This window comes from Bos javanicus, chromosome 13, assembly GCF_032452875.1.
Source record: "Bos javanicus breed banteng chromosome 13, ARS-OSU_banteng_1.0, whole genome shotgun sequence".
In the NCBI taxonomy this organism is placed as follows: domain Eukaryota; kingdom Metazoa; phylum Chordata; class Mammalia; order Artiodactyla; family Bovidae; genus Bos; species Bos javanicus.
Window position 1 is genome coordinate 6,853,428 of NC_083880.1, and position 27,542 is coordinate 6,880,969.

At 42.5% G+C, this 27,542-nt stretch overlaps 1 protein-coding gene across 6 annotated transcripts in view; it reads right to left on the minus strand.

The window, feature by feature from the left end:
* The window catches only part of TASP1 (taspase 1), a 315,861-nt gene that overhangs the window by 69,939 nt on the left and 218,380 nt on the right, over positions 1-27,542 (minus strand). For all 6 annotated transcript variants that reach the window (XM_061435626.1, XM_061435628.1, XM_061435627.1 and 3 more), the window contains one exon: positions 12,591-12,664. In XM_061435626.1, coding sequence (XP_061291610.1) covers positions 12,591-12,664 — 74 coding nt within the window. The remainder of the gene's footprint in view (positions 1-12,590; positions 12,665-27,542) is intronic.

The following is a 27,542-nucleotide window of genomic DNA, read 5'->3' on the forward strand; positions in this document are numbered from 1 at the left end:
AACTTAAGAGTGGACCTCTTAGACAGTGGTGTTAGGGCCATCTACATCAGAATATCTGCGGGTGGGGGCCAGGAAGCTGGATTTCCACACCTAGGCTTTGAACCCCCAAGTCTTCAGGAACAAAGCCTGCCTTAGGTTACCTCCTGGATAAAGAGGAAGGCAGTCAGGGAAAAGGGACAGCAAACACATCATACAGATGACATGGAAACACTGCTGACACCATCATGTTAATCGTGCATTCTGACACTCTGGAGACCTTTACTCTGATTTTTAAAACAGTCTTCATTCTTCTTTAAATGTTCAAATAGGAACATGACTACCTTTCTGTTAAAAATTCATTTAAAAAGAAGAAGAAATCAGAACGTGTCATTCCACGTAGTCCAAACGATCACAACTGTGTAAAAAAAAAAACAAAATCACAACTGTGGAAGCCAAAGGAAATATACGAACACGCTGACAGTGGTTAATGTGGGGCGGCTTGCTGCACTCCAGGATTCACTCAGGGCCAGGATCACCTTTCTTTTTCTTTCTTCTGTATTTTCTTAATTATGTAGCAGAGTGATTTAGCTGGCGTTTAATGAGGCAGCATAACCTATTGAGGAATTAATCTGTGTCCTTTCTTACTGTTGGAGACCCACTGCAGGAGGCATGACTGTGTCCCCAGTCCACTCCTGACCATTGCCGAGAAAGAACGAACAAAATAACGGACCCACACAGAACCCTTCGACAGCATCTTCTCCTTGATATACCCCTCTCCTTGGTTTCCAGGACCCCAAACTCACCTGTTTCTCCTCAGCCTCTGTGGCCACAACTTCTCAGTCCCCTTTGCAGGCCCCCCACATCCCCGAGCTAATGGCACTGGAGCTCCCGAGGACTCAGGCCCCTTCTCTCCCATCTGTGGTCACTCCCTTAGCGATCTCATACAGTCCTTCATTTTATGAAAGCATTTGTATGCTGAGATTCCCAAATATACATCTCCAGCTTGGGCCTCTCCTGACAATGACCTGTTTAGAAGCTTTGGTTCTGGGGTTCAGACCACCTGGCCTGAATCTTGGCTTGACCTCTGTGGCCTCATATACGTAACTTCGTATTTCAGATATTTCTTCCAATGGGAGGAGGTATTGAGCTGAGCAGAGGAGATGCGGCCACGCCTGGCAGGCCCCTGGGCAGCATGGAGGCTGGGGGGTTGCCTCTGCTTCTGTCAGAGGAATCTCTGGGCCACCATTTCCTAAGTAAAAACCAGCAGGTGGCCTCTTCTTGGAGACCCTGACGAGGAAGCCTCAGCACCTGGATGACGTGTAGTGAGTGAAAGCCCAGAATGGCAGTTATGGTCTTCTGCTTGGTAAGCTGACAGATAACACGGATTTTTTTTTTTACTATAGCTTGAAAAGACTATCTTGTATTTGAAAAGAAATGAAAGGCTAATGTTGAAACTATCATAAAGAGTGAAACTACTATTTGTCTAATGGAACTACTTCCTGAGAATTTCAGTTGATCTGTCAGTGAGGAATTAGGGAGTGGCAAAAATAAAAACCACCAACAGACTCTTTGAAGAAAATTCTCCTCATCCAAACCATCTGCTCCCTGACTTATTGATCTGACCCAAAGAACTATGAAAATGTTGGAATGAGAGAGGGCAGGGCTTCCCGGGCTGGCTTCTGCTGGTCCCAGGAGTGGCTCTCTGGAAAAAAGGGAGCCCGGCCGAATGTCAGCCCAGTCCATGTTTCTTAGAGCCGGGCAGGCACCTGAGCAGGTGAAGGTCAGACACCCTCCAATAAAGGAAACTGTGGACGCCACAGGCCAGCTCATCCTAGATGTCAATGGAAGCCACCCTTCAATTCCGGCTGTACGGGAACCTCCCTTCTCTCTGCCCTAACACTGAGACCTCAGATCCCTTTGCTGGTTTTCCTTCACCTCCCCAAACCACTCAGTGTTGGGGTATCCCAGGACTCAAGAGTTGGGCCACTTCTCCTCATTTTGTAGAGAAACATCTGTGAAGTGTTCTGGACATAAAGTGAAGCCCCTGGTTACACTGGAGAAAGAGGACAGAGAATAATTCTCCAGACCCAACTCACCCTCCAGCTGCCACTTCATTTCTTTTCATTCCCAGCAAAGTTCTTTAGAAGACTTGCCTGTTCCTATTTCCTCAGATTCTGTCCTTCCATTTCTCTCTAAACCCTCTCCACTCAGGTTTTTTGCTTTGATGATTGCACTGAAATGGCTCTTTCCCAAGGTGAGCCATGCCTTCCAAATGCTAAATTCAATGGTCTGTCCTCAGACCTAACCTCATGGGCCCAGACTGCAGGAGCTGATAAAGCTGGATCGCCCTCTTCACCTTGAAATATTGAGACCTCCCCTCCTTGGTTTCTATGACAGTCCCCCAGTTCCCCACCAACCTGTGTGGCCATTTCTCAGCCTCTGTGCCAGGTCCTTCACTCCTCTGACTTACGAACACAGGACCTCCTCGGAAGTCTTTTCTCCTGACTCTGGTCTCTCTTAGTGATCTCGTCTATCCCTGCAGTTTTGTTTTTTGGTTTTTTTTTTTTAGCATTTATGTGCTGAGATTCTCAGATAGGCATCTCCAGTTTGGTCCTCGCTCCTGACACCCTCAAGCCTGCTTCCTCGCTCCTCACCTTCCTCCTCACCTTGGTAAACGGCAGCTCCATTCTCAGCACTGCCTTCTCCAGTTCCCTCATACCTCCACCCAGCCCAGTGACAGACCCTGCTGGCTGCATCTTAAAATGGGTGCAGAAGCCAGCTGGCGCTCAGCACCTGCACACGGCTTATGTTCTAGTCCAGCTCATCACTCTTGCTCACACAAGTGGCAACAGGCTCTCCTGCTGGCTCCCTTTCAGAAAGCAGCGGGAGTCACCTCTTCCAAAGTAAATCAGACACTCTCAGTCCTCTGCTCCCTAGCCTCCAATGGCTCCCATCTCAGGGGAAGAGCCCAAATCCTAACTACGACCAATAACAACCCACAAGGTCTAGTCCCACTAAGACTGTGACACTAAGACCAGGCTTGTCACTGTGCCTTCATCACATCGGGAACGTTCACTCCTGCCCGAAGGCCTCTGCTCTTGCTGTTCTTCATATCTGGAATGTTCTTGCCTTGCTCCCATAAACCTCCCAAGACTCTCACACTGGAAACCTCACACTTCTTAAAATCCTCCCAGCTTGACGCGTCTTTCTAGCACTTACCACAAACATAGTCTGTGCCTTATTTATCTTGTTTAGTATTTCCCCCACTAGTGTGTAAGTACAGGAGTACAAGGATTCTTGGCTTTTTTGTTCACCACTATGTTCCCAGGAAAGCACTTGAATATAATGGGCACTCAACAGTATTTGTTTAATAAATATTTCATTTTAAAAAACGAGCTGCTATATTTCATCAAAATTCTACTCCTAAGTAAACTGAGTTTTTTTAATAGCTAAAATCTCAAAGCCAAGGAATCAAGGCTTCTTTCCTAGTTAATCATTATTAAATACGGTAATAAATCCCAGATTAGCTCTACTACTGGTTAACTGAGGTTAAGAAGAAATGGATTTTTGTCATCTTTGATGGTGAAAACCTTATAGATTGTATTTATTTCTTTTCTGCCCCAATTATGTATGGCCTAATGAACAAAAACATAAATTGCAAGACTCAGGAACTTGTACATAAGAGGTTATCACATTAAAGACCAGGTCCTTCCTGTCTGAACTGGCTTTGCAAGTTTATAGGAATTTGGGTTGGAAGCATGTTTTATTCAGGGGCTACTGGGGCTTATTACTAATGGCCTAGTAAGAGCTTGTTTAAGAGCTTGTTTTGCCAAGATCTTCCATTTTTAACGGAGCAGGTTCTAACTGTTGGCAGGTTCTAACTGTTCAGAATTTTACCATAATATACACAAGACCTATCAATGGAAGAAGTCGGGGGATTATTGGGCTTTTCATCCCTTATAGGAAGCATATTTAAAATATAATTAATTTTCAAGTGAAGAAAAAGCTGTTTCCAAGTACTTTGAGCATCTCCTAATAACAAAGTGTTAATACAACCCTCATTCTACATTTCTTTTCATCTCTTCACACTGCAGCAGACAGGACAGTCCAAACATGTACAGTGCAGTGATGACAGCTCAAGAGCATAAAAGTAAATCGCCATATGTACCACAGAAGTATTTGAAAGGAATGTAAATAGAAAGAGTAGCTCAACCATATCCAAATGTCTCAATTAGTTATTACTAAAATGTTAAAATTTCACCAATTTACAGCACTGCTTTACTTACAAGACATAAAAAATTATACATAATAATCAGCAGAGAAGAATTTTAATCCTTAGGATTAGACAGAATGGACACTCCAAGTTGAAGACTTAAAAAAAGACAAAAACTATATTATTTGAATGAATGGTACTAAAATAAAAATGCATTCTAGCAGTTAGACTTCACTTGGGGTTCAAAATCTACAACACAGGTCAGTTTCTGATGTCTGTGAGTGAAGCAGGCCAGGCATAGGACTGACAGAGTGGAATGTCCAGGCCCCACCAAACAGGAGGCCACCACTTGGGACCAGCTAATCATGGCTATGTAGGGAGTGGGTCGCAGTGTGGCCAAACATACTCTTAAGAGAAAACAAGTCAGGAGGAAGAAAACTGTACTTTCACAGAAAACTTAAAACATTTAAATCTTGTATAAAGATTTTATACAAAATTTCTATTTTGTATAAGTCCAAAAATTTTTTAGGTAATATTTTCAACTTTTTAAAAAAAGCGATGTGTTGCTGAAGCCAGCTTTTGAGCTCAACTCTGCAGGTTACAGGGAAGGAGGGACAGTGAGGATTAAATAGTATATCCAAAAAACCATCTGGCCTCAAAATCTCACCCTCAACTTCAACGTGGAGCCACTCGTAGAAGACATCTCTATGGAATGAATGCCCATGTATGCAGGGTCTGGCAGGGCCATTAGAACCTCCGAGTACACTGCATGCCTGTAAATTCAGTTCCTCTCACTACTCACCTTCTTAATAAAATAATGTAATGAGAGTTCTTACAACATATAACCAATGGGTGACACTGAATATTTACAACCAAAGAAACCAATGCCATGCTTTAAGTTAGGAAGGTAACATGAAATAAGAATGGCATGACCAAGATTATGGCCTTTTTTGTTTTAGGATCGGAAAAAACAGGAAAAGATTTCTTTCCTCATTTGTCCACTGCTTTTGAACCAAGAGAAAGAAAAGGCCATCCTGTAATCACTTCTTACTGAGTAATCAGGCCAATAGTTCTCGTGAATGCCTGTTTCAGCTCCATCTCACAGCTTTGTGTTGTCCTGTGGGTAAACAGCAGGCATGTGTCTGCTTTCGGAAGGTACCCATTTACCTAAAACGTTGGGTACTAGCGGGTAACAAGCTGACATTCCAGTGCTGCGTTCACACCTGATGGGGACTCTGTAAACTGATGACCATGCACGTACATAGAGGCAGGGAGATTAACGCTTTCATTATCCCCATGTTGCTACAATAAAAAACAAAAAGGCTTACTCACCACCTTGCAACTAACATGGAGTGTCTACAAGTCCAAGCAACAGACATATTTATCTTTGCAGAGATCCAACCCTACACCACGATTAAAATGAGATTTATTTGGATAAATATGGTTAATAACTCTGAGAAGATTTATGCTCTTGCCAACATGGTGAATTCCCTCTTTGTGTTTATTCTATTTATTGCTTTGGAGCTTTGTCAAATGAATCATTTGGAAGAAACTGATGGCATGAGGCTAATTAGGCAAGAAAAATAAAGCTAACAACTCTGAGAAGCAAACTTGAGGCTGAGGAAACTTCTGTCTTAAAGTTTGTTTTTCACATATTCAACCTTCTACAGTCTTCTCCTGTTTGTCTAAAGGACTTTCTAAATAGACCCAATGGGATCCTCCTGGCAGTCCTAAGAGCATGGAAAAGAAATACAACTTTCTATATTTGAAATTCTGGGCAAGCTCAGAAGGTACAAGTAAAATCACTGATTAGCCACTTTTCCTTCTGCTCCGTAAGCGCACTTGCCAAACGTAGCTGTCTGGGATGTTTCCCTAGTACAGAGCTTGCTGGCGGCGCCTAACACCATCCCAGGGCAGATGGCCTCCTGCCAGGGATCAGACTCTTTCAGCTGTTGAGTAATATGGGGACTAGACTATCAAAAGCAGCTAATATTTGGCTTAGACCAAGGCCAACTTGTATCTAAGTGGTTCTTCATAAATCTAAAATATGGTCCAATAAATCCACCCAGTGGCTGAATGTCACTGGCCACTACCATGGAACTGAAGTCCATTTTAAGAATTCACGGTCAACCCACCTAAAGATGTTCCACTGTCTAGAGCTCAGGGGAATCTGAGAAGGTTGCCTGCATTCGCCCAAGATACACTCAACAGTAGCCAGTAAAGAATATTCTTCTCTCTTACTTTTAAAAGCAAAATTATTCAGTTAGGTGAGCTTAACTGGAATGCTGCAGGCAACTTAGGTTTCATTTCAAAATCTGTTTGTAAGGCTGTCAAGTTGGTAGACGCCAGTCAGAAAGCTTTGTAAAAGGGCTCCATTACCACCATACTGGCCTGAACTGCAGGGGTCAGTGTGTGTGTACGTGTGTGTCCATTCTTGTAGCTTCAAACAATTTTATTTTTCCTCTTCTGGAATCTCTGAATTCACTTGTCAGTTGGTTTATAATAGAATTACGTTTTGTCAAAAAGGAATAAGCCTGACCATCTCCACCAGGGGATCAGCGTGAAAACATAGGAGGTATCAGTCTTGTGGTAGGAGATGTGGATGGCACCTTGGAAGCACAGTTAGTGTAAACGAGGCTGCGGAGCTGCAAGGCGCCAGCCCTGAGAGACTCTCACCACTTCTGCCGTCACTCGGTCCTCCCAGCACCGCCATTACCCATCACAGCACATGTATGAACAGCTCGATTATACGCCCTGTGGTTTTATTTTCAATTAATATTCAGAATACTACGAAAGCACCAGTAATAGTCCCATTTTAAAGATAAGGAAACCAACAGTTGGTGTTGTAACCTGTCCTGGGTTATAAAGCAGGAGCCTCAGGAGTGAAATTCACCTCTGGCTAACTCTGAAGCCTGTTCTCTTATTATATCACATTGTCTCTTTATACACGGCCTTGCTGACATCTTTTAAAAACCCTCCTCCTATTGCTCTGCCAGGAATGAAGCAGTCAGAGCTTTTTTCTTTCCTAGGAAAAGTCTTATCTCTTTCTGAAGTTTAGTTCATTTAAATTTTTCTACTATACTCAGCTCTTTGGATAATTTTTAAAGTCCATGACTTTATAGTTGTATCCAGCTCACTCTCATTATTGGGAATAGGAGCAACAGTCTCCTCTGACTTTCTTCATCCTAACTGGAAGTGGAAGTCTTTTTCTCACTTCTCGTGGTAACTCCCTCTTGTGTTGTTGTTGTTTGATCGTTAAGTCATGTCTGACTTTTGCAACCCTACGGACTGTAGCCCACCAGGTCCCTCTGTTCACGGGATTTCCCAGGTAAGAATTCTGGAGTGGGTTGCTATTTCCTTCTCCAGGAGGTCTTCCCGACTCAGGGATCAAACATGTGTCTCCTGCATTGGTAGGTGGGTTCTTCACCACTGAGCCACCTAGAAGCCCCCATCTTGAGTTCCTCATGTTTATATTTAAGTCTTCCTGCATACCTTTCCTTGAGAGGCAAGTTAAGCCTAGTGAAAAACTCTCAGAAACCTTATCTGTGCTATCCCTTCTACACAGACATTTACTGAGATTTTTTAAAAGACACAGAAACTATCTTCATAAAAACAAGTCATAGTAGATACTACATCTGGGGTTGCAAAAATCCTACCAAAAACTGAATAGTGACATATATGCGAATTAATCTGGAATGCAGAATTTAGAATTTTGCAGATGGCAAACAAGTATCTAGGAATGAAGGGCCATAATATATACAATATCCATAATATACGAAGGACTTAACTCATCTGTATTCAGACATTAGATTTTGTTTCCTTGTTCCTATCAAGTCTGACCCAGGAAGGACTTAGGGCAGAGTCAGGTTTTCTTGCTCTCATTTTACTCGTGAGGCCTCTGAAATCCAGAGAGAGTGACCACCCAGCCATAAAGCCTGCAAGAAAAGAGGGGGAGGTGGACCCAGGATCTGGCAGCCCAGTGCTGCACCCATTCCAATGCTTGTTCAACTGCAACACTAAGCGAATGTGCCATAATAGCCAAGGGTGATATTTTTTAAAAACTTTTTATTTGAAAATTATTCCAAAAATATACAGAATAGTTCAAGGAACACCCACACCTCCTTCACACAGGTTCACCTATTGCTAACATGTTACTTCATTTGCTTTGTGATCTACCATCTGTCTGTTCAGGGCTTCCCAGGTGGCACAGTGGTAAAGAATCCACCTGCTAATACAAGAGACGTGGGTCTGACCCCTGCGTGGGGAACATACCCTGGAGAAGGAAATGGCAACCCACTCCCGTATTCCTGCCTGGAAAAAATCCCATGGACAGAGGAGCCTAGTGAGCTGCAGTCAATGGGATCACATGAGTCAGAAACGACTGAGCCACACACACACATCTGTCTGTCCATCCATCCACATAACAATATTTTCTGAACCACTGAGAAGACATTGTATAATTATGGCCCTTTACCCCTAAATACTTGAGTTTATATTCCCTAAGAGTAAGAATATTTCCCTACATACTACAGTACAAAGATATTTTAAAATGATAACATCTACTACCTATATCCCCTTTTGTTCACTGACCTAAGAGCATATTTTTAGCGTTTTCTCCCTACCATCCAGGGTCCAGCATAGGATCAGTTACCACATATGCTAGTTGTCACTGCCCTTTAATATTACTTAATCTGGAACATTTCCTCAGCCTTTGTCTTTTACGACATTGACATTTTTGAAGAATATAATCCCCTTTTCTTTCTTCCGAGAATGATCTTCATTTTTGATTTCTCTAATGTTTCCTTGTGATTAGGTTCAGATGGTACACTTCCAGATGGGATACTGCGAAAGAGATGCTGTGTCTTTCTCAGGGTCTCACATCCAGAGGCACGTGATGTCCATCTGTCCCTCACGGTGACATTAATTCTGATCACGTGGTCAAGTTGTTGCCTGGTTTTTCCATTATATACTTATTATTTTTCCCTGAAACTAATAAGAACCTTGGGGCAACACCTTAAGACCATAAAATAGCTTGCTCCTCCTCAAGGATGAATTTTTATAACGGTATTTTCACTATGTTATTAAAAAAAAAAAAAATGACCTCTACATCGTAAAAGAAACCTAGGTTTTACTTATCATTCTCGAATAAGTCGCATGCCAATTTTAACATCTGTTTTTATTACATTAGTGCATGCACACTAGCTGTTTATTAGAAACCATTCGTTAACTGTCTGCTGTCTTGGGTAGGATACTGGCAATTTGATTTTTAGATTCAGCTGGTATCAATGCCCTAATTTTGGTTCAGTTAAAAAGAAATCTCTTTAACTTATGCAACAGTAGGGATTTAGAAATTAAATTAAGGTATATAACTGCAAAAACATTCTATTAAAAAAAGAAACTTATAAAAGAACTTACTCCTATTTGTTCAAATTACGTATGGATTCTGGTTATAATGGTATTAGTTATTATCCAGCCTTTTCTAAATAGTACTCTTTTGGGTGAACTTTAATTCAAGGTCTTAACTTGGATTAAATATAATTAGCTTATATAAAATGTTTGAATGGCAAAGTGATTTTAGTTTCTGAGTTTGGTAACAAGCAGAAAGGAGGTAATTTTTGGAAGGCAGAGTAAATTAAAAATATTTTTTTTTTCCAGAAGTTGCTTTTAAATTTAAAAAAATACTATGGCTATTGTTTTAGTTTTTAAAGATGCCTCCTTTCTCATTTTGCCACCACAGTTTGCAACATACATGAGAGCATGTTTCACAAACTGTCATCATGCTGAGTGGGTATATGCCACTAATTCAATAATTCTTTCATAGAAGTAAGGAAACCAGGGCCAGTAGGCCAAAGGCTTTCTCTCTTAAAAAGAATACAAACTTTGCTGTAGCCCCTCTTTTCTCTTTTGAGCTCAATCTCTCATCTATAATTTTGCCATACTTGCAATACAGTAAAATTCCAGGCTTTATGACAGAAGAGATAGTTTTTGGTTTTGTTGGTTTCTTTCTTTCTTTTTTTTTTCATCAATAGAATTCAACAACCAAAGCTTTAGCGCTTCGGGGTTTTTTTGTTTGTTTTTTGCTCGGGGGTTGCGGGGAAGCATCTGTAGCCACGGGAGGAAGAAAGGGAGAAGCCTGAACTCCCGGCAAGGAGGCTCAAACACGCGACTGACGAGTGAGGCGAAAGCAGCGGCCCTGTCTGTGGCCCACCGACGCCACCAGCTGCAGGATTTACCACCATTATGCAAACCACGCCCACCAGATGTCACGCGATGCAACCGGAAGCCAAGCAGCCTCGAGTCGTGCTCTTTCCTCCCATGTTTCATGTTAAATAGCAAGGTGTCTTCAGGGGGCCACCAGCAGGGACAACAGGGACCTTATAACAGGATAACAGGGATAACTCTCCACATACAGGCTTAAGGACATGACCGTCCCCAGCAGACAGGCTTCAGTACTGAGGTGCACCTCTTCCAGGTCTTTTTGTTGATGTTGTTAAGAAGCGATCTTAGCTCAGATTCTACATGTCAGGGGCGGGAGAAGCTTAACTGGCCGCAAGCCAGTTAAGGATTTTTGTGGCTTACCAGGCTTATTATAAAATAATAATAATAACAACTGTTTTTTGCCATTGGGAAGAAAAGAATATTTTCTTTTTGAATGTTTGAAAATATTTAAAGTCACTTTTCCACTCGTTATTCTTTCCTTTACTTTTAATTGGAAGAGAACTGCTTTACATCGTTGTGCTAATTTCCACTCATTGTTTATACCATTCTATTCAATATGGTAGCCACTAGCCACACATGGCTATTTACATAAAATTTTAAATTCTGTTCTTCAAGCACACCAGCCACATTCAAGTGCTCAAGGGAATCTGTATGTAGTGAGTATCCTATTGGACAGCACAATATAAACACAAAACATTTCCATCAACACAGAAAATTATTTTAGTGTTGCTCTAAACTCATCATCTTTTTTAAATGAACCATTATAATTCAATTCTCCTTATACTATGGAACAAAACAATCTTCCTGCATACTCATATGAAATAAATATATGCGTACAATCCAAATACTATATTAGGCAGCTGTGAGACAAAGGTGTTCATTGGAAGGACTGATGCTGAAGCTGAAGCTCCAATACTTTGGCCACCTCATGTGAAGAGTTGACTCATTGGAAAAGACTCTGATGCTGGGAGGGATTGGGGGCAGGAGGAGAAGGGGACGACAGAGGATGAGATGGCTGGATGGCATCACTGACTCAATGGACGTGAGTCTGAGTGAACTCTGGGAGTTGGTGATGGACAGGGCGGCCTGGCGTGCTGCGATTCATGGGGTCGCAGAGTCGGACACGACTGAGCGACTGAACTGAACTGAACTGAGACAAGGGTGGGGGTGATCTCTATAATACTGTCACAAACACACGCTGTCCTCACAAAGCCCTGTGATGCTACCAACGTGCTGGACAGTATTCAGAGGCCTGCCTGGACGGGTGTTCCATGACAAAGAAGCAAGAAACTATCCTTTCTTACGCGTCACCTTAATTTGTTAATGATGCCACCTATATCAAACAGTTTACATCAGAAGTTTCCTTACTTGCATTTTCAAATGTGTAAAATAAATCATGTCCTTTGGAAAAGAGGCTGCCCAGCTTCGCAGCTTTGTAATTGAGGTACTTTAATGCCAAGTAAACATCGTAGGCCACAGCTGTTTCTAAAAAATTTTATGAACAAGAACAGGAGGCCGGTATAATATAAATCCACAAATGATGCTTCTGACTCCCAGGCTCACCCGCTGTGAGGGCAGGGAGGCCAGGCAACTCAAGAGGAGCCGCGTGGGCTTCTCTGCCACGCTGTAACCCCTGGGGGACGGCGGGGCGCGGGCCACACGGGGTGCAGACCTTTGGCCCTGCCCTGAGGATGCCGTGTCAGACCACCTGGAGCATGAGACAGGCAGCCCTTGCACACGAGTGGCTGCCTCTGCCCTCACACGGGCAGGGTGCGTCCAGGTGCTGGGCTAACTCTGCCTCAGCTTCCTTGAGGTCTTCCCATCCTCCCCACAAAACCACCCAGCCCCATCAACCCATTACCCACTTTCTCTTCCCCAGTCCCAGTTTCTTCTTATTCACAACAAAGAAGAATAAGGTGGAAAAAAAAAAAAAAAGGTTTTTCCTAATTTCCTCTGCTCCATCATCAAAAGCTAAAAAAGATCTGCTATTTTTCTTTGGGATTGGTGACTGTTCTTTATCAGATTCTCATAAAGATCATAGAGCTACCACCCAAGAGAAGCTAAAAAAAATTCCCTGTGTCCATCTGGCCAGTTGGAGGTTCCCGCGCTGTCTGTAAGCCCTTCTGCTCATTCCCCTCCCGCCCCTCCTACCCTCTCCCACCCAGCTCTCCCCACTTACCTTGGCCTTCCCATCCTGGGCGGACATGTAACCAACACACATGCTCTCGGTCGTGTGGCTCCACAGAAATTCCACTGCCAGGGAAGGGAATACAAATAGGCACATTCAGATCACAGATGGAAAATAAATCTCTGCTTTTTAATAGAACAGTTAAAGATAGCTTTATATTTAACACACTCGGCTCCCGACTTTCCATTCGCTCCTTCATAAATGTCAAGATGATTTAGTACTCAAAACTGTGTAATGCTATTTACTGTGAAATGAAAAATGTATTTCTTTCTTGTCAAAACTTATGATTATTACATGTAAAATAAATGCTCCTCTGTTTGAAACTTGTAACATTAAACACACACACATGCACACACACTCATGCACACAGTATACAATGATTTGGTAAACGTAATATTCCATAACGTAGTTTCCTTTAAAACACACACACTCTCTAGGTCAAGGTTTTTTAAATGTCATTCTCTATGAAAAGGAACCAGGGTTCCTTGGAGAAGTGTTGATTCCAGGGCCTGGGCAGAGAAAATATTAAACGAATCTGGAACATTTTTTTGTGCCAGAAGATGAGGAAGTCCTCGAAGAATGATGAAAGCTTGGGAAAGGGCCCACGGATCAGCCTGAAGAGACCCCCAACTGGCCATATCTGTGTCAATCTAAATATCAGAATAAATAATAACAGTAAAGAATTATCATCACTGAACAAAATTAAAATCAACAAGCCCATACAAGTCCTAGGTCCCAGGTCTCAGCCTGTCTAACTAATACAAACAAATAGGAATAAGTAAAATGGGGGAGAAGAGAAGGCACTTCCTTGAAGCTGAATGTCAATGAATAAATACAGAAGAAATGATAAAGTTAGAAAAGCATCACACTTTCAAAAACCAGGAAAATTTGAAAAGGAGTATGCTTTTTACACAGTCTCAATGGAATCTCTCCAGAAAATTCCTATGAAATACAAAGGGGCAAAGGGTAAGTTCACTGTGGAGACATGCGATGGACCCCACTTAATCAAGGGATGGACGCTGATATCACCGAGTCAGGGCAAATCTACACAACGCGTCTCCGGACCAGACACCCTGAGACTCACGCCACTTCTGCAGTGTTCCCGCCAGAAGCACAGATTCAGAATGGCAGGAGGAAACGCCACACAAATCTGATATAGGAACACTAATAAACAACTGACTTGAACTCTTCAAAAGATGTCAAAGTCAAAAAATATAAAGAAAGTTGAGAAACTGTTCCCATTTAAAGGCGACGAATGCATCCCAGGGAATTTCCTGGTGCTCCAGGGGTTAAGATTCTGTGCTTTCACTGCTAAGGGCCCGGGTTCAATCCTGGTCAGGGAACAAAGATCTCACGAGCTGCACAGCATGTCCAAAAGTAACAGAAAGAAAGAAGACAAAGACGATATGACAACTAGAGGCAATGTGTCCTTCTGGGATGGAGCCTGGATAGGGGTGGGGGTGTTTGAAGGGACATTCCTGAGATAAGTAATGGACTTTGAAAACGGACTATGGATTAGAGAATAGTGTGGTATCAACATTAAACTCTGTGATTTTGCTAACTATACTGTGATTACTTAGAAGAACCTTGTTCTTAAGAAATATGCACTGAAGTATTAAGAGTAAAGACTCTTCACCTTGCTCTCAAGTCATTCAGAAAAAAAGAGTACACATTTAAATGTGTGTGTAAAGGGAAGAGGGATGGAAGGAAGAATTAAAAATGGAAAAACAAACGGGGGAAATGAAAACAAAGAGCAAATGCGCGTAATCACAGGTGACCCCTGTTCTATTCTCAAAACGTCTGCATAAATTTGAAATTATATCTAACAGTTACAGAAAGAAAAATCCTGAGATACACATGAAATTCTGTCACCTTCAGGCACTTACTTGCAAAACTCTATGCTGTTTTAAAGGCATTTTTAAAGCTTTGATGCACTTGTACAAAAATTTCACAAGTCCCGGGTAATAAAACTGCCTCGCTCAACACCAAGCCTCCGGGTCCTGAGCCATCCATCTCTCTCTCTGAGCTAATTAGGCCTGAAGACTGTGTGGGCTGAGACACAACTGCGGGCTCCGCTGTCCTGACTCTGAAGGCCTTGCCAGACACGTGGGGAAGGCAGAGGCCTGAGAGGCAGCTCTGTGCGCCTCACATAGCAGCTCACTCTCTCATCATTAATAGCTCGAAAACGGCCGACCTGTTCTGTAGCGCTCCGCCTACCAGTGCAAGAAAACAGTGTCAGGCAGTGAAGCAAGCTCTCTCCACCAGATGCTTTCTCTTCCTCACACATCTGCTTTGAACTTCAAAAAGCCTGACGTCCAGAGCAAGGTCTGGGATATTCTAAATTGCCTAATAGAGCAAAGGCATTCAAGTCTTACCAAACTTCCCTAGTGTGGTGCCAATGCAATTATATTTAAATACAAAATTCAGGTATTTCCAACACTGTGACCTCTCTTTATTCCCCAAACGTTAAGGTGGTAACTGTTCATGAATTAGCCAAGAAAAAAATGCATGGAAATATAGTCAATTTAATCATGAAAGTAAAGGATAAAAACACTGTGTATTATTTTTTAAGGCACAATTTTGATGATTTCAAACTACATTATTCTCTCTGAAAATATAGCCTGCTTTAAGGAAATGTAACACACACAAAAAATGAGACTCACAAAGCAGGATAAACTGGGTATAATGATTGACCACATTAAATATTTTTCTATTAAACAGTTATCAATAAAGTGTCTAGATATAGAGTTTGCTGCTAAGTCACTTCAGTCGTGTCCAACTCTGTGCGACCCCATAGACGGCAGCCCACCAGGCTCCCCCGTCCCTGGGATTCTCCAGGCAAGAACACTGGAGTGGGTTGCCATTTCCTTCTCCAATGCATGAATGTGAAAAGTGAAAGTGAAGTCACTCAGTAGTGCCCGACTCTTAGCGACTCCATGGACTGCAGCCCACCAGGCTCCTCCATCCATGGGATTTTCCAGGCAAGAGTACTGGAGTGGGGTGCCATTGCCTTCTCCAGATATAGAGTTTAGGAGTTCTTAAAGTAACTCAATGTTTAGAAATTCAGTCTTCCTTCACTCTTTTCACAAATAAACAAAAAAAGGAGGTGCATTTACTGACACTTTTTTTTTTTGCCCAACCTTGTGGCATATGGGATCTTAGTTACCCAACCAGGGAGGGAATCTGTGCCCCATGCAGTAGGAGCATGGAGTCTTAACCACTGGACTGCCAGTGAAGTCCCTGACACACTCTTTAATAACAACAATTCAAATTAGTTGCTAGTTCAGGATAGCTTGATACACTCAGCAGGAATTGTCTACTATTTAAATCATAAAATGCTTTTAAAAAGAAATCTTATTTTAGTGTATATCTCAACTCAATAATTTAATACACTATTAATAGTAATTTAACAAATTATTTCTTGTTGGAGGACTTCAGGGAGGCAGGAGAGGAACTCACAGTGATAATTTTTCATCTGCCAAGCATTGCTTTTCACGGCGGAACTCAGCAAAGCCTGGATGGGGAACTGGGGCTCAGAGAAGGGAGGTAACAGTCTCATAAAATACTGGTGGGAATATGACCATTTGAAAATACATTGCTGTAATCTGTGGTAGTTATGGTCTGCAAGTTTGCCATGAACACTGAATCAGCAAACACTGAGCCATTGCTCCCAAGGGAAATACAAGGTTAAGGTCCTGCAAGCCTCTGTTCACAAAATTTTCAAGAAGTAACCTTATTTGGTGTGTATTTTCTGTTTAGAGACACCTTATATAACATATGGTGGTTTAGTCACTAAGTTATGTCTGACTCTTGGGACCCCATGGACTGTAGCCAGCCAGGCTACTCTGTCCATGGGATTCTCCAAGCAAGAATCCTGGAGTGGGTTGCCATGCCCTCCTCCAGGAGATCCTCCGGATCCAGGAATCAAACCCGGGTCTCCTGCACTGCAGGCATGTTCTTTCCCAACTGAGCTACAAGTGAAGCCCCTGTAACATATACTTCTTATACATAATTAACTTGTTTGATGTTTCTTTATAATAATACACTAGCCAAGAAGAACTCAATACTTTCTTGACCCTGGATGACCTGCCCACAAATTTCTTTGGCTTTCAGCTTCACAGTAATGCTGTCCCTCATGCTCTTTTTACCAGTTGTCATCTCCTGACTCCATGAGTTCTGCTACTTTTCCAGCTCAAATTTTCCCCCACCCTGCTCATGCCCACAAATGACTGGGAAAGTGCTGGAGTACTGGTCTTTCAACTACAAGTAAATTTCATCAAGCAAGAAGAGTCACAAATTTTCACAAATCTGAAAATAATGAGGATAGATTCCTTTTATCAAAATGACATACAGTTCGAGCTAGCAATTCTACTTTTAGGTAGAGTGTACAGATATCCCTTTGTATGTATAAAATAACATCTTTACACAGATATTCACTGAAGTAATTTTAATTAGGAAGAAACTGGAAATATTAACAGCACGGCTGCCTTTTGGTGGGAGCATATATGAACAACTACGGTACCCTATTCAGTGGAAAACTATGCAGTAATTAAAAAAGAGAAAGGTCTATGGGGATGATATGGAACCATTCACACTAAGTGTTTTTTCAAACGTTTTGCCAGGAACCACAGTAAAACCAAAGCAAAACAAAAAAGCCCCCTACATTGTCACTGAATACATGGGCTCTTTATATTCTGTGGGCTCCTTATATTCTGTGTGCTACAGTGAAAAGATTCTGCTCTTGACTCACTAAATTAGACCTCATTAATGTGACATGCTACAGTTTGGGGAAAAAACACTAATCTACAAAATATACAGTTTATCTAAAACAAAAGACAAGGTGAAGAAAGATGGGAAAAAAATGATACTGCTCATTTCTGTGAAAGAAAATAAAAGGGCACCATGGATGACTCATGTTTGTAAACACATGGGATCTCTCTGGAAGAACATCAGAGGAACCAGCAACAGTGGTTATCACGAGAGAGGCAACTGGTGATTCAGGAAGTGGAGGGGGGCAACCTACTTTTCACCACACATCCAGCAGCTGCCACCCTGCCTTCCAGTGCGGAGGGTGCAGGTTCGACCCCTGGTCAGGGAAATGAGATCCCACTTGCCTTGCAGCCAGAAGACCAAAACCTAAGACCAAAGCAGTATTGTAACAAACTCAATTACATCGAAGAAAAGCAAAGATGTAAGTCCTACTCAGTAAAGGAGCTGTATTTCTTACCACTGGTGACACCAAGAAATCTATAACGTATTTCTGGATTTTAGGGACTAAAACGTCTTCTACACTAAAAAATTGCATTTTATGGTAATAGCATTAAAAATTATTCTAATAATAATACAATTAATTGGGCAGATGCTTTATCCAAGTACCAGGAGTTTTCCATGTGTAATTATTACATGTAGGGGACCACAAACTCCAGGAACATGCAGGGTTGATGAGCGGCCTGTAGTGGCACGTCTGAGCCTGAGAATGTGTTGTCTGAAACAGCATTTTTGGTCAAGCTCAAGCTGATTTCCGTTTAAAGAAACCTCTGGCCTCTTGGTAAGGATCATGCTCCTGTGGTTTTATTACGCAGGTAGACTAGGGAAAAGGAGTCCAAAATGGCAGTGGATAAAGGCAAGGAAGGGGAAAGCCCGTGAAAATAGAACAAAGGGAGGTCAAAGGAAGGTCCAAGGACCAGAGCGAAGACTTCAGGTAGAACAAACAGCACTCCTAGCTAAGCCCAATTTACATAGGGCAGGCCCAGGTGGAGGAAAAAAACATAAAAGGAGGAGCCAAAGCGCTTTCTCTCCCGCGTGTGTGCGCGCTCTTTCTCTCTCCCTCTCTCTCTCCTGCTATCTCCTAAATAAAATAGAGCTGTAACACTGATTTGCCTAAGAGCTATAACATGGTTTGTCCAAGACCTGAGAGCTGTGATGTGCCGAGGGCTTTAATGTCCGTTGCTCCAAATCTTTGTTGTGACAAGACAAAGAACCGAGGAACATACACTAGCGTGACAGTTTCACACCTCAACTACTGATTTGAAAAAAGCTTTTGTGTTTAAGAAGGCCAAAGCCCAAGGGATGGTGTTGTTCAGTCACTCAGCCACATCTGACTCTTTGCAACTCCATGAACTTCAGCATGCCAGGATTCCCTGTCCTTCAGTATTTCCCAGAGTTTGCTCAAACTCATGTCCATTGAGTCAGTGACGTCATCCAACCATCTCGTCCTCTATCGCCCCCTTCTCCTCCTGCCCCCAATCTTTCCCAGCATCAGGGTCCTATCCAGTGAGTCAGCTCTTCACATCCAAAAACTACTGGAAATGCCTAGGTGATGAAAAGACCTTCATCAGAAAACGCTAAGAACACCTAAAGCCAAGCTGCCTTTCTGAATGGGTTTAAGCTATGAAAGATGGACACAGGGATTCAGTAGGATTCTTCTCCACCAAATGACTGTAAACACATTCCAGCAAAACAGCACGACGTGAAAAAAGGTCAACACTGCGGATCCTGTTCCAGTGCTGGGGAATGGATGAGGCGCGGACGTTCCGTTCATGTGCTCCTTGAGGAAGACAAGCTAATGGCCTTCTGGGGACAGCTGGAATGGATTTGTACATAATCTCAGAGGCCAGACTGTCTGAAAAGTTGTTCTGAATGTATTGGAACAGATGAATTCACCTGCGGTATAATGTCCAAGAGCAGCTGGCCTAGAGCTTAGGGCCCTCCACTGCCTGAGACAGCCTTCAGCCCCGGTGCAGACCTGCCTTTTAGTGACAGTTAAGTCAGCACCTTCCCTGGTTAATACAAGGAATAGAAACCACCCCTTAAATGATGCTCCCCCTAGGATACCTCTTTCTCTTTCAAAATGATTCACATGGCATCCTGTTTAAGTAAAACAAAGTTTCCTTACCAGGGTTGCGAGCAAGTTTTTTCTATTCAAACAGATTCTTTTCTGACCAGAAAGAAGCCCTCAGCTACTTTTTTTTTTTTTTTAAGTTGTTCTCCAATTGTTGTTAACAACCCCCAGCTGCACTGGCTCCCACACCCATTTAAAACCCCTCTGCCTGGCTGCATATCCCAGACTTTCTTGCAGAGGAAACAGAACTCTAAAATCAGAACCGTCTTGGGCTGGGCAGTTGCCAAGTCAGCTGCCGCTCCTTAGCCTTAGGTCAAATGACTCACCCTAGGACATTTTGCACAGTGTTTAAGTTACTCCTCATTGAATAAAGATAAACTCATTTTTTAAAATGGGAAGGAAGAGGAACTGTAAATAGAATAATCTCATCTTATCTCTATAGATTTCCCCCCAGGTAGTGAGGTTCTTTATAACCCAGTAGGGAGTTCATTCAAGGATGCTTTCCTGTCCTGACACGGAATCCTTAAGATTCATAAAATGCATGTCCCATGATTACCATGAAGTAGCCTTGAGTTGGCTTGCTTCCTTGAAAACCTTTCACCACTCAACTGTCTTGGGAACTATGGGGCTGGAGTTCTATAGAACTCCCTCTACGCCAAGCCAAGAAAATAATTCCTCCCTCTTTTCAAGGCTCACTCCATTTGTTCAAGACTAAAGAAAGATGTTGACTGAAAGAGGAAGAGAAGGATGTGGGTCAAAGAGTAAAACAAGCCCTGAAGGATATTATTCAATTCTCTTTCTGTTTTATCATTTTATTGTATTAGAAACTACCAGAAATAAGGGGCCAAAGGCTGGAACTTGGAAGTTCTCTGCTGAAAAGGAAAGCATTTGGTGAAACAAGATATACTGAAACATGATTTCATTCATTCAACAAATATTTTTTTAGGCTTTATTTCATGCTAAAGGTGATCTCTATTACCCTGTGAGCGGATAAAAACTGACTATAAAAATCTTTCAAAATGTTTTTCTGTGAGTTTTAGGAGAACCAAAGTAATAAGAATTATATAGTCACTAAAATTTTAAGTCTTTGTATTCTTTATTTCAGATGGAAAATTTTGTGGTCAAAAGGAAAGACACTATATGTTTAGATTATAGCTAGAAGCACACTACTCATGATGGAGGAGAAAATGACAGATGAAAATAAGTCTATTTCCAATTTTTTTAAAGTAAATTAGAAATATTTAACAGTAGAAAAGTTACGTGATAAAGCAAATGATAACTATTGATGGTCAACATATCTGGCCTTTAAAAATGAAAACCAGATCTGAAAAATACAAACTGTGGAGCACTACCTCCATAGGTTAACACAACTGAGTTGCTGAAAAGTTTTTAAATATCATGTCTGCTTTATTCACTTTGCATCTAGGAATAAGTTATTTAATTTGCTCCTTTCCATCTGATCCTTAAATAAGAACCAAAATGCCAGTCTATCTCTTATGACTACAGTGAAGATGAAATAATCCCAAAACATTGCAGAGGTGCAAAAGAAATAAGTTTCCAACCATGATACTGGACTTGCTTACAGAACAAAGTTTTAGTTACATTTTAAAGACAAGGTATTAACATCAGATAACCAGCCATAAGTACTTCTTTCCCCACTACCGGTCTAATGACTAATTTGCCTTCTTTTTGAGGGTTGTTTTTATGATCGTGTGAGCCCAGCAGACTGCCTGGTCACAAGTGCTCGTGGTGGCATGTGCCATGAAATGGAAACAAGTGACTCTGCTGGGCCCCAAGAACGAAGGTCCTTTGAAGTGCATGTGTTCATATGTGCTCACCAAAATTTTAATGCCAGTAAAAGCAAAAGGCAGTTGGAATTTTAATTTACAGTAAAATGACCTTTTATCTTTTTAATGTTCCAGGAAGCATCAATCTAACATTTTTTAAGTCATGGCAAGTTTTCGTAACAGTGACAAGAAGAGTACTCAATAAAGAACATGGCCTGTTTTGGAAAGAAGTGGGAGAGAATGCCACGTTTCAGTTCCAATTGGGAGCTGAAGAACAGTTGATTTCAGAGAGCAAAGTCTAAAGTGATAAAGCAACTCATTACCCTTTCAAGTAATCAGGTAAGAAACTTCAGAAATTCTCAGAGGAGAAAACACCTGCTGCACAATTTATATAAAGTTCAGACAGGCCCATGTGGGGGCTTCAAAGATAAGGGTAAATGGGCAGTTTCTTAGGCTGGGCGGTGGGTCCACAGGTGTTCATTTTATTATAATCTTTATAACTTACAAAGTTATTACATTCTTCTTTTAAAAATACATAAAACATTTCACAATAAAGATGAAAAACAAGGGGGGAAAGTAGCTGGTCAAGCAGAAATAATACGTACAAAATTTAATGATCAGCACCATGAACATACTCCAGGACAGCAGAGAACCTGAAGTTATTACTCTCTGGGTGAGGTGAAGGTGACTTGATGGGAAAGGAACAATTATCACACGTGCTCATCAGACAACCAGCCTTACCCTGAACTGTGGGCCTTCCATCTATTTAGGAAGAGGAACTCCAACAGACAGGCTTGGTGGAAAGACTGCTGGCTGAACAGGCAGCCTTTTCACCCCTACTAGCCCCTGTGCCAATGGCACCCCACTCCAGTACTCTTGCCTGGAAAATCACATGGACGGAGGAGCCTGGTAGGCTGCAGTCCATGGGGACGCGAAGAGTCGGACACGACTGAGAGACTTCACTTTCACTTTTCACTTTCATGCATTGGAGAAGGAAATGGCAACCCACTCCAGTGCTCTCGCCTGGAGAATCCCAGGGACAGTGGAGCCTGATAGGCTGTCGTCTACGGGGTCGCACAGAGTCGGACACGACTGAGGCGACTTAGCAGCAGCCCTTGTGCCTACTATCCTGAATTGCTTAAGGTTTTCCTCAAATATAAGGAGTTTGCTTCACGCTGCTCTTCACACTATTGCTTCCTATTAACCACTCTAAGGTAAGACCCCTGAACTCCACAGGATCTGCCAGGTTCCCATCAGCATGGACAGGATAGGCTACAAGGGAAAAAATGCACCCAAACAGTGTGATTGGTTGTTCACGCTATATATTTGCATATATTCTAATTACTTGTACTGACTCAAGCTTAAAATGGAAAAGAATTAGTATTTTCCACTGGAAAGCTTGATGTGCCTTTGTTTACACAATTATAAACCATATTATACTATACACAGCAGCCTCAATAAAGTACTTCTGTAGAGGCCTGGAAAACACATGGAATTGTACATTAGCAGGTAAAAATATATTGGTTTTTTCCCTCTAAAAGCAGAGAGAAAATTAATTATTCTCAGCTGTTTCATTCCAGGGACAAGCATTTGCTTTGTGTTAAAGCAGTGATTTGTAGGCTGGGCTTTGCCAGCATCTCCTGATCTGCGGGGTGGGAGGTGGTGGGATGGATGTTGCAAACACATTCATGTCCAAATTGTCCTTTTACAAGGATGTTTGCAAAGGCTGTCTTCTGGGATCCGTTTAAACTGTCTCCAAATATCCTTGTTCCTGGACACTCGTCATTATCCAACATTTCCGACCCATCTTGTTTGTTTTTTAAGAGCATGGGAGGATATTTTATGTGACATTTCATTTTTCTGGAAGAGTGGTCAATTTCTTTAAAAATTTCTGCTATAGAATCAGTAAAGAAATTCCATGTGGCACTTAATTTATTCCTCCAATAGTTACTTGGAGCCTACAATGTAGGGTGGGGACAAAGGTGGATTTGACACAGTCCTTGTGACATTGTACAGGAGACAGGGATCAAGATCATCCCCACAGAAAAGAAATGTAAAAAAGTAAAATGGCTGTCTGGGGAGGCCTTACAAATAGCTATGAAAAGAAGAGAAGCAAAAAGCAAAGGAGAAAAGGAAAGATATAAGCATCTGAATGCAGAATTCCAAAGAATAGCAAGGAGAGATAAGAAAGCCTTCCTCAGTAATCAATGCAAAGAAATAGAGGAAAACAACAGAATGGGAAAGACTAGAGATCTCTTCAAGAAAATTATAGATACTAAGGAAACATTTCATGCAAAGATGGGCTCGATAAAGGACAGAAATGGTATGGACCTGACAGAAGCAGAAGATATTAAGAAGTGGTGGCAAGAATACACAGAAGAACTGTACAAAAAAGATCTTCATGACCCAGATAATCACAATGGTGTAATCACCCACCTAGAGCCAGACATCCTGAAATGTGAAGTCCAGTGGGCCTTAGAAAGCATCACTATGAACAAAGCTAGTGGAGGTGATGGAATTCCAGTTGAGCTATTTCAAATCCTGAAAGATGATGCTGTGAAAGTGCTGCACTCAATATGCCAGCAAATTTGGAAAACTCAGCAGTGGACACAGGACTGGAAAAGGTCAGTTTTCGTTCCAATCCCAAAGAAAGGCAATGCCAAAGAATGCTCAAACTACCGCATAATTGCACTCATCTCACACACCAGTAAAGTAATGCTCAAAATTCTCCAAGCCAGGCTTCAGCAATACATGAACCGTGAAACTTCCAGATGTTTAAGTTGGTTTTAGAAAAGGCAGAGGAACCAGAGATCAAATTGCCAACATGTGCTGGATCATGGAAAAAGGAAGAGAGTTCCATAAAAACATCTATTTCTGCTTTATTGACTATTCCAAAGCCTTTGACTGTGTGGATCACAATAAACTGTGGAAAATTCTGAAAGACATGGGAATAGCAGACCACCTGACCTGCCTCTTGGGAAACCTATATGCAGGTCAGGAAGCAACAGTTAGAACTCGACTTGGATTGGTCGAGATTGGTTCCAAAAAGGAAAAGGAGTACTGTATATTGGCTGTATATTGTCACCCTGCTTATTTAACGTATATACAGAGTACATCATGAGAAAGGCTGGGCTGGAAGAAGCACAAGCTGGAATCAAGATTGCTGGGAGAAATATCAATAACCTCAGATATGCAGATGACACCACCCTTATTGGAAGAAAGTGAAGAGGAACTAAAAAGCCTCTTGATGAAAGTGAAAGAGGAGAGTGAAAACGTTGGCTTAAAGCTCAACATTCAGAAAATGAAAATCATGGCATCTGGTCCCATCACTTCACGGCAAATAGATGGGGAAACAGTGGAAACAGTGTCAGACTTTATTTTTTTGGGCTCCAAGTCCCTGCAGATGGTGACTGCAGCCATGAAATTAAAAGACGCTTACTCCTTGGAAGGAAAGTTATAACCAACCTGGATAGCATATTAAGAAGCAGAGACATTACTCTTCCAACAAAGGTCCGTCTAGTCAAGGCTATGTTTTTTCCAGTGATCATGTATGGATGTGAGAGTTGGACTGTGAAGACAGCTGAGCGCTGAAGAATCGATGCTTTTGAACTGTGATGTTGGAGAAGACTCTTGAGAGTCCCTTTGACTGCAAGGAGATCCAACCAGTCCATTCTGAAGGAGATCAGTCCTGAGTGTTCTTTGGAAGGAATGATGCTAAAGCTGAAATCCCAATACTTTGGCCACCTCATGCGAAGAGTTGACTCATTGGAAAAGACCCTGATGCTGGGAGGGATTGGGGGCAGGAGGAGAAGGGGACGACAGAGGATGAGATGGCTGGATGGCATCACTGACTCGATGGACATGAGTGTGGGTGAACTCCAGGAGTTGGTGATGGACAGGGAGGCCTGGCATGCTGCAATTCATGGGGTCGCAAAGAGTCGGACATGACTGAGCAACTGAACTGAACTGAACTGAACTTGCCTTCAAATGACTCACAGTCTGGTGGTGTGATGCTCATGTTAGGGGAAACACGGACCTAAACTTCCTATCCTGGCCAGGCAAGATAGTCGCCACAAGCAGGATTTATCTTACTGGTAAGGAACATGAAACTAACAAGCGACCACCAACCGGAAGAATTCAGGAAAGGTGAGGAGGAGAGAGGAGACCCAGTCCATTTGTCCTGCCAATCTCCCAGAACCCTCCTTGCTGGAATCTATCTTAGCTGAGCGATGCACCTGCCACCAGGAAGAACCCTGAGTCAGAGCAACTGGCCAAAGACAACCTGGAAACTAACTCAATTGTCATAAAACCTGAGACTGCAAGCCACATGGCAAAAGCAGTTCTTCTGGGTTCCCTTACCCTGCTGCTCTCCACCCGGGCGCCCTTTCCCAGTCAAGTCTCTTGCTTTGTCAGCGCATGTCTCCTCAGACGATTCATTTCAGGAGTTAGACAAGAGCCCACTCTTGGGCCCTGGAAGGCATCTCAGATGCAATGGATCCTTCTTTAAGCTATTTCCAAGCCCTGTACCCTCCACATGAACAACTGGGGCTCAAAGACCTGTGCTCAATTCCACTCAACTGAATTTAGAAAAAAAGATTAAGAAATGCTGGCCTAGTGGGAACGGCAGGCATTCCAGTACGTGTCTAGAATGTCACAGTGACTGCTACAAAGGTTGGAGATTACACACTGCAAAAAGTATACAGAGAAGGGACAAATCACCTGGGGAGAGGGCTTCCAAAGGATTCCAGGCAGTTCCTCTCTGGGCTGGGTCTTAAAGAAGGAGTTTCCTAGCACAGGTAATAACAGCATGTGAAAATTAATGGCAGAAAGATACGACCCTTGGAAGAAGACAGAGCAATATGGAGTTCCCAGAACTCAGGTCAGTGGAGACGAGCAGAGGAGAAGGAGTGCGAGTAGGAGGTGACACTGAAAGCTGCTCCAGCACCAGATCAGGCTGTGCTTCCCCTGTCAAGTTACTTTCCATTTCCCATCTATCTTCTAGGGAAAGAGGACGGAGTGGGTATGAGTGTGTGTGCGTCCTCACTGAAGAATTAAAAGTAGGAGCATGGGAGTAACAGTAAGAGACACAGGTTTCGCTTTATCTTAGGATACATAGAAAGTTATTATATAACACAGAAACTTATTTCAACATTAAGCTTAAACAAGCAGTACACCAGTCACATATACTTCTGTGATTCTTTTTTGACCACCATCTCTCTAATGCTGGAGTTGGTGTGGCTCTCTAAGACACAATTCAGTCAAGTTCTCATTTTTGCCCTCTCTGCTTCAGCACAGTCAGCTTCTGTGTTTCTGAGCCATGGTAAGGTTCCCTGTGTCATAGAGGGACAGAGGTCTGGAGGCAGGATGGAGGTGGGAGATGGATAGAGGTGGGGAGCCTAGAGGTTGCGGAGGCTTAGGAAACAGTCTGGGAAAGAGGGATTTGGGCATGCAAAGTAAGGGGGCACTGATCACCTTTATCCAAGCAGAGAAGTGGGATCCACTGATGCAACTGGAAGTCCTGAGGCCTGAGCCGCCTAAGGATGCAACAGAACACCTGATTCATCCCTGTAGTTCTTTAGACAAACCAGAGGACCATTTGGCAGGGAGAGCGTTTCAAAGGTTGATTTATTATCTATCACTGCATAAATTACCCCAAAATGTAGTGGTTTAAAATGACAAACATTTTATTATCTAAGTTTCTGCAGACTAGGAGTTCAGGAGTGTCTGTGCTGGGTGGTTCTTTTTCAGCATCTTTCATGAAAAGACCCTGATGCTGGGAAAGATTGAGGGCAAGAGGAGAATAGGGGACAACAGAAGATGTGATGGCTGGATATCATCACTGACGAAACGGACATGAGTTTGAGCAAACTCCAGGAGACGGTGAAGGACAGGGAAGACTGGCTTGCTGTGATCCATGGGGTCACAAAGTGTTGGACACGACTGAGCAACGGGACAACAACAACATGAGATTTCAGTCCAGAAACCTGCCCAGATCCTGTCAACTGCAGGCTCCCCTGGGGCCAAGGCTGTTGGCGGGAAGCCCCAGTGTCTTGCTGGCGGTTGGAAGGTGGTCACAGTTTTTTGCCACAGGGACCTTTCCGTGGTGCTGCTTGAGTGTCCTTGTGACATGGTAGCTGGTCTTTCCTGGAGTGAGTAAACAACGCCTTTTCTGATCTTGCCTTGGAAGTCACAGACTGTCATTCTGACATATTCTTATGCATTGGAGAGAGTCACTGGGGAGGGAATTAAACTCCCTCTCTCTCAAACAATTTATGGACAAAGCACACATAACAAAGTCATGCAAGAGGACTTTGA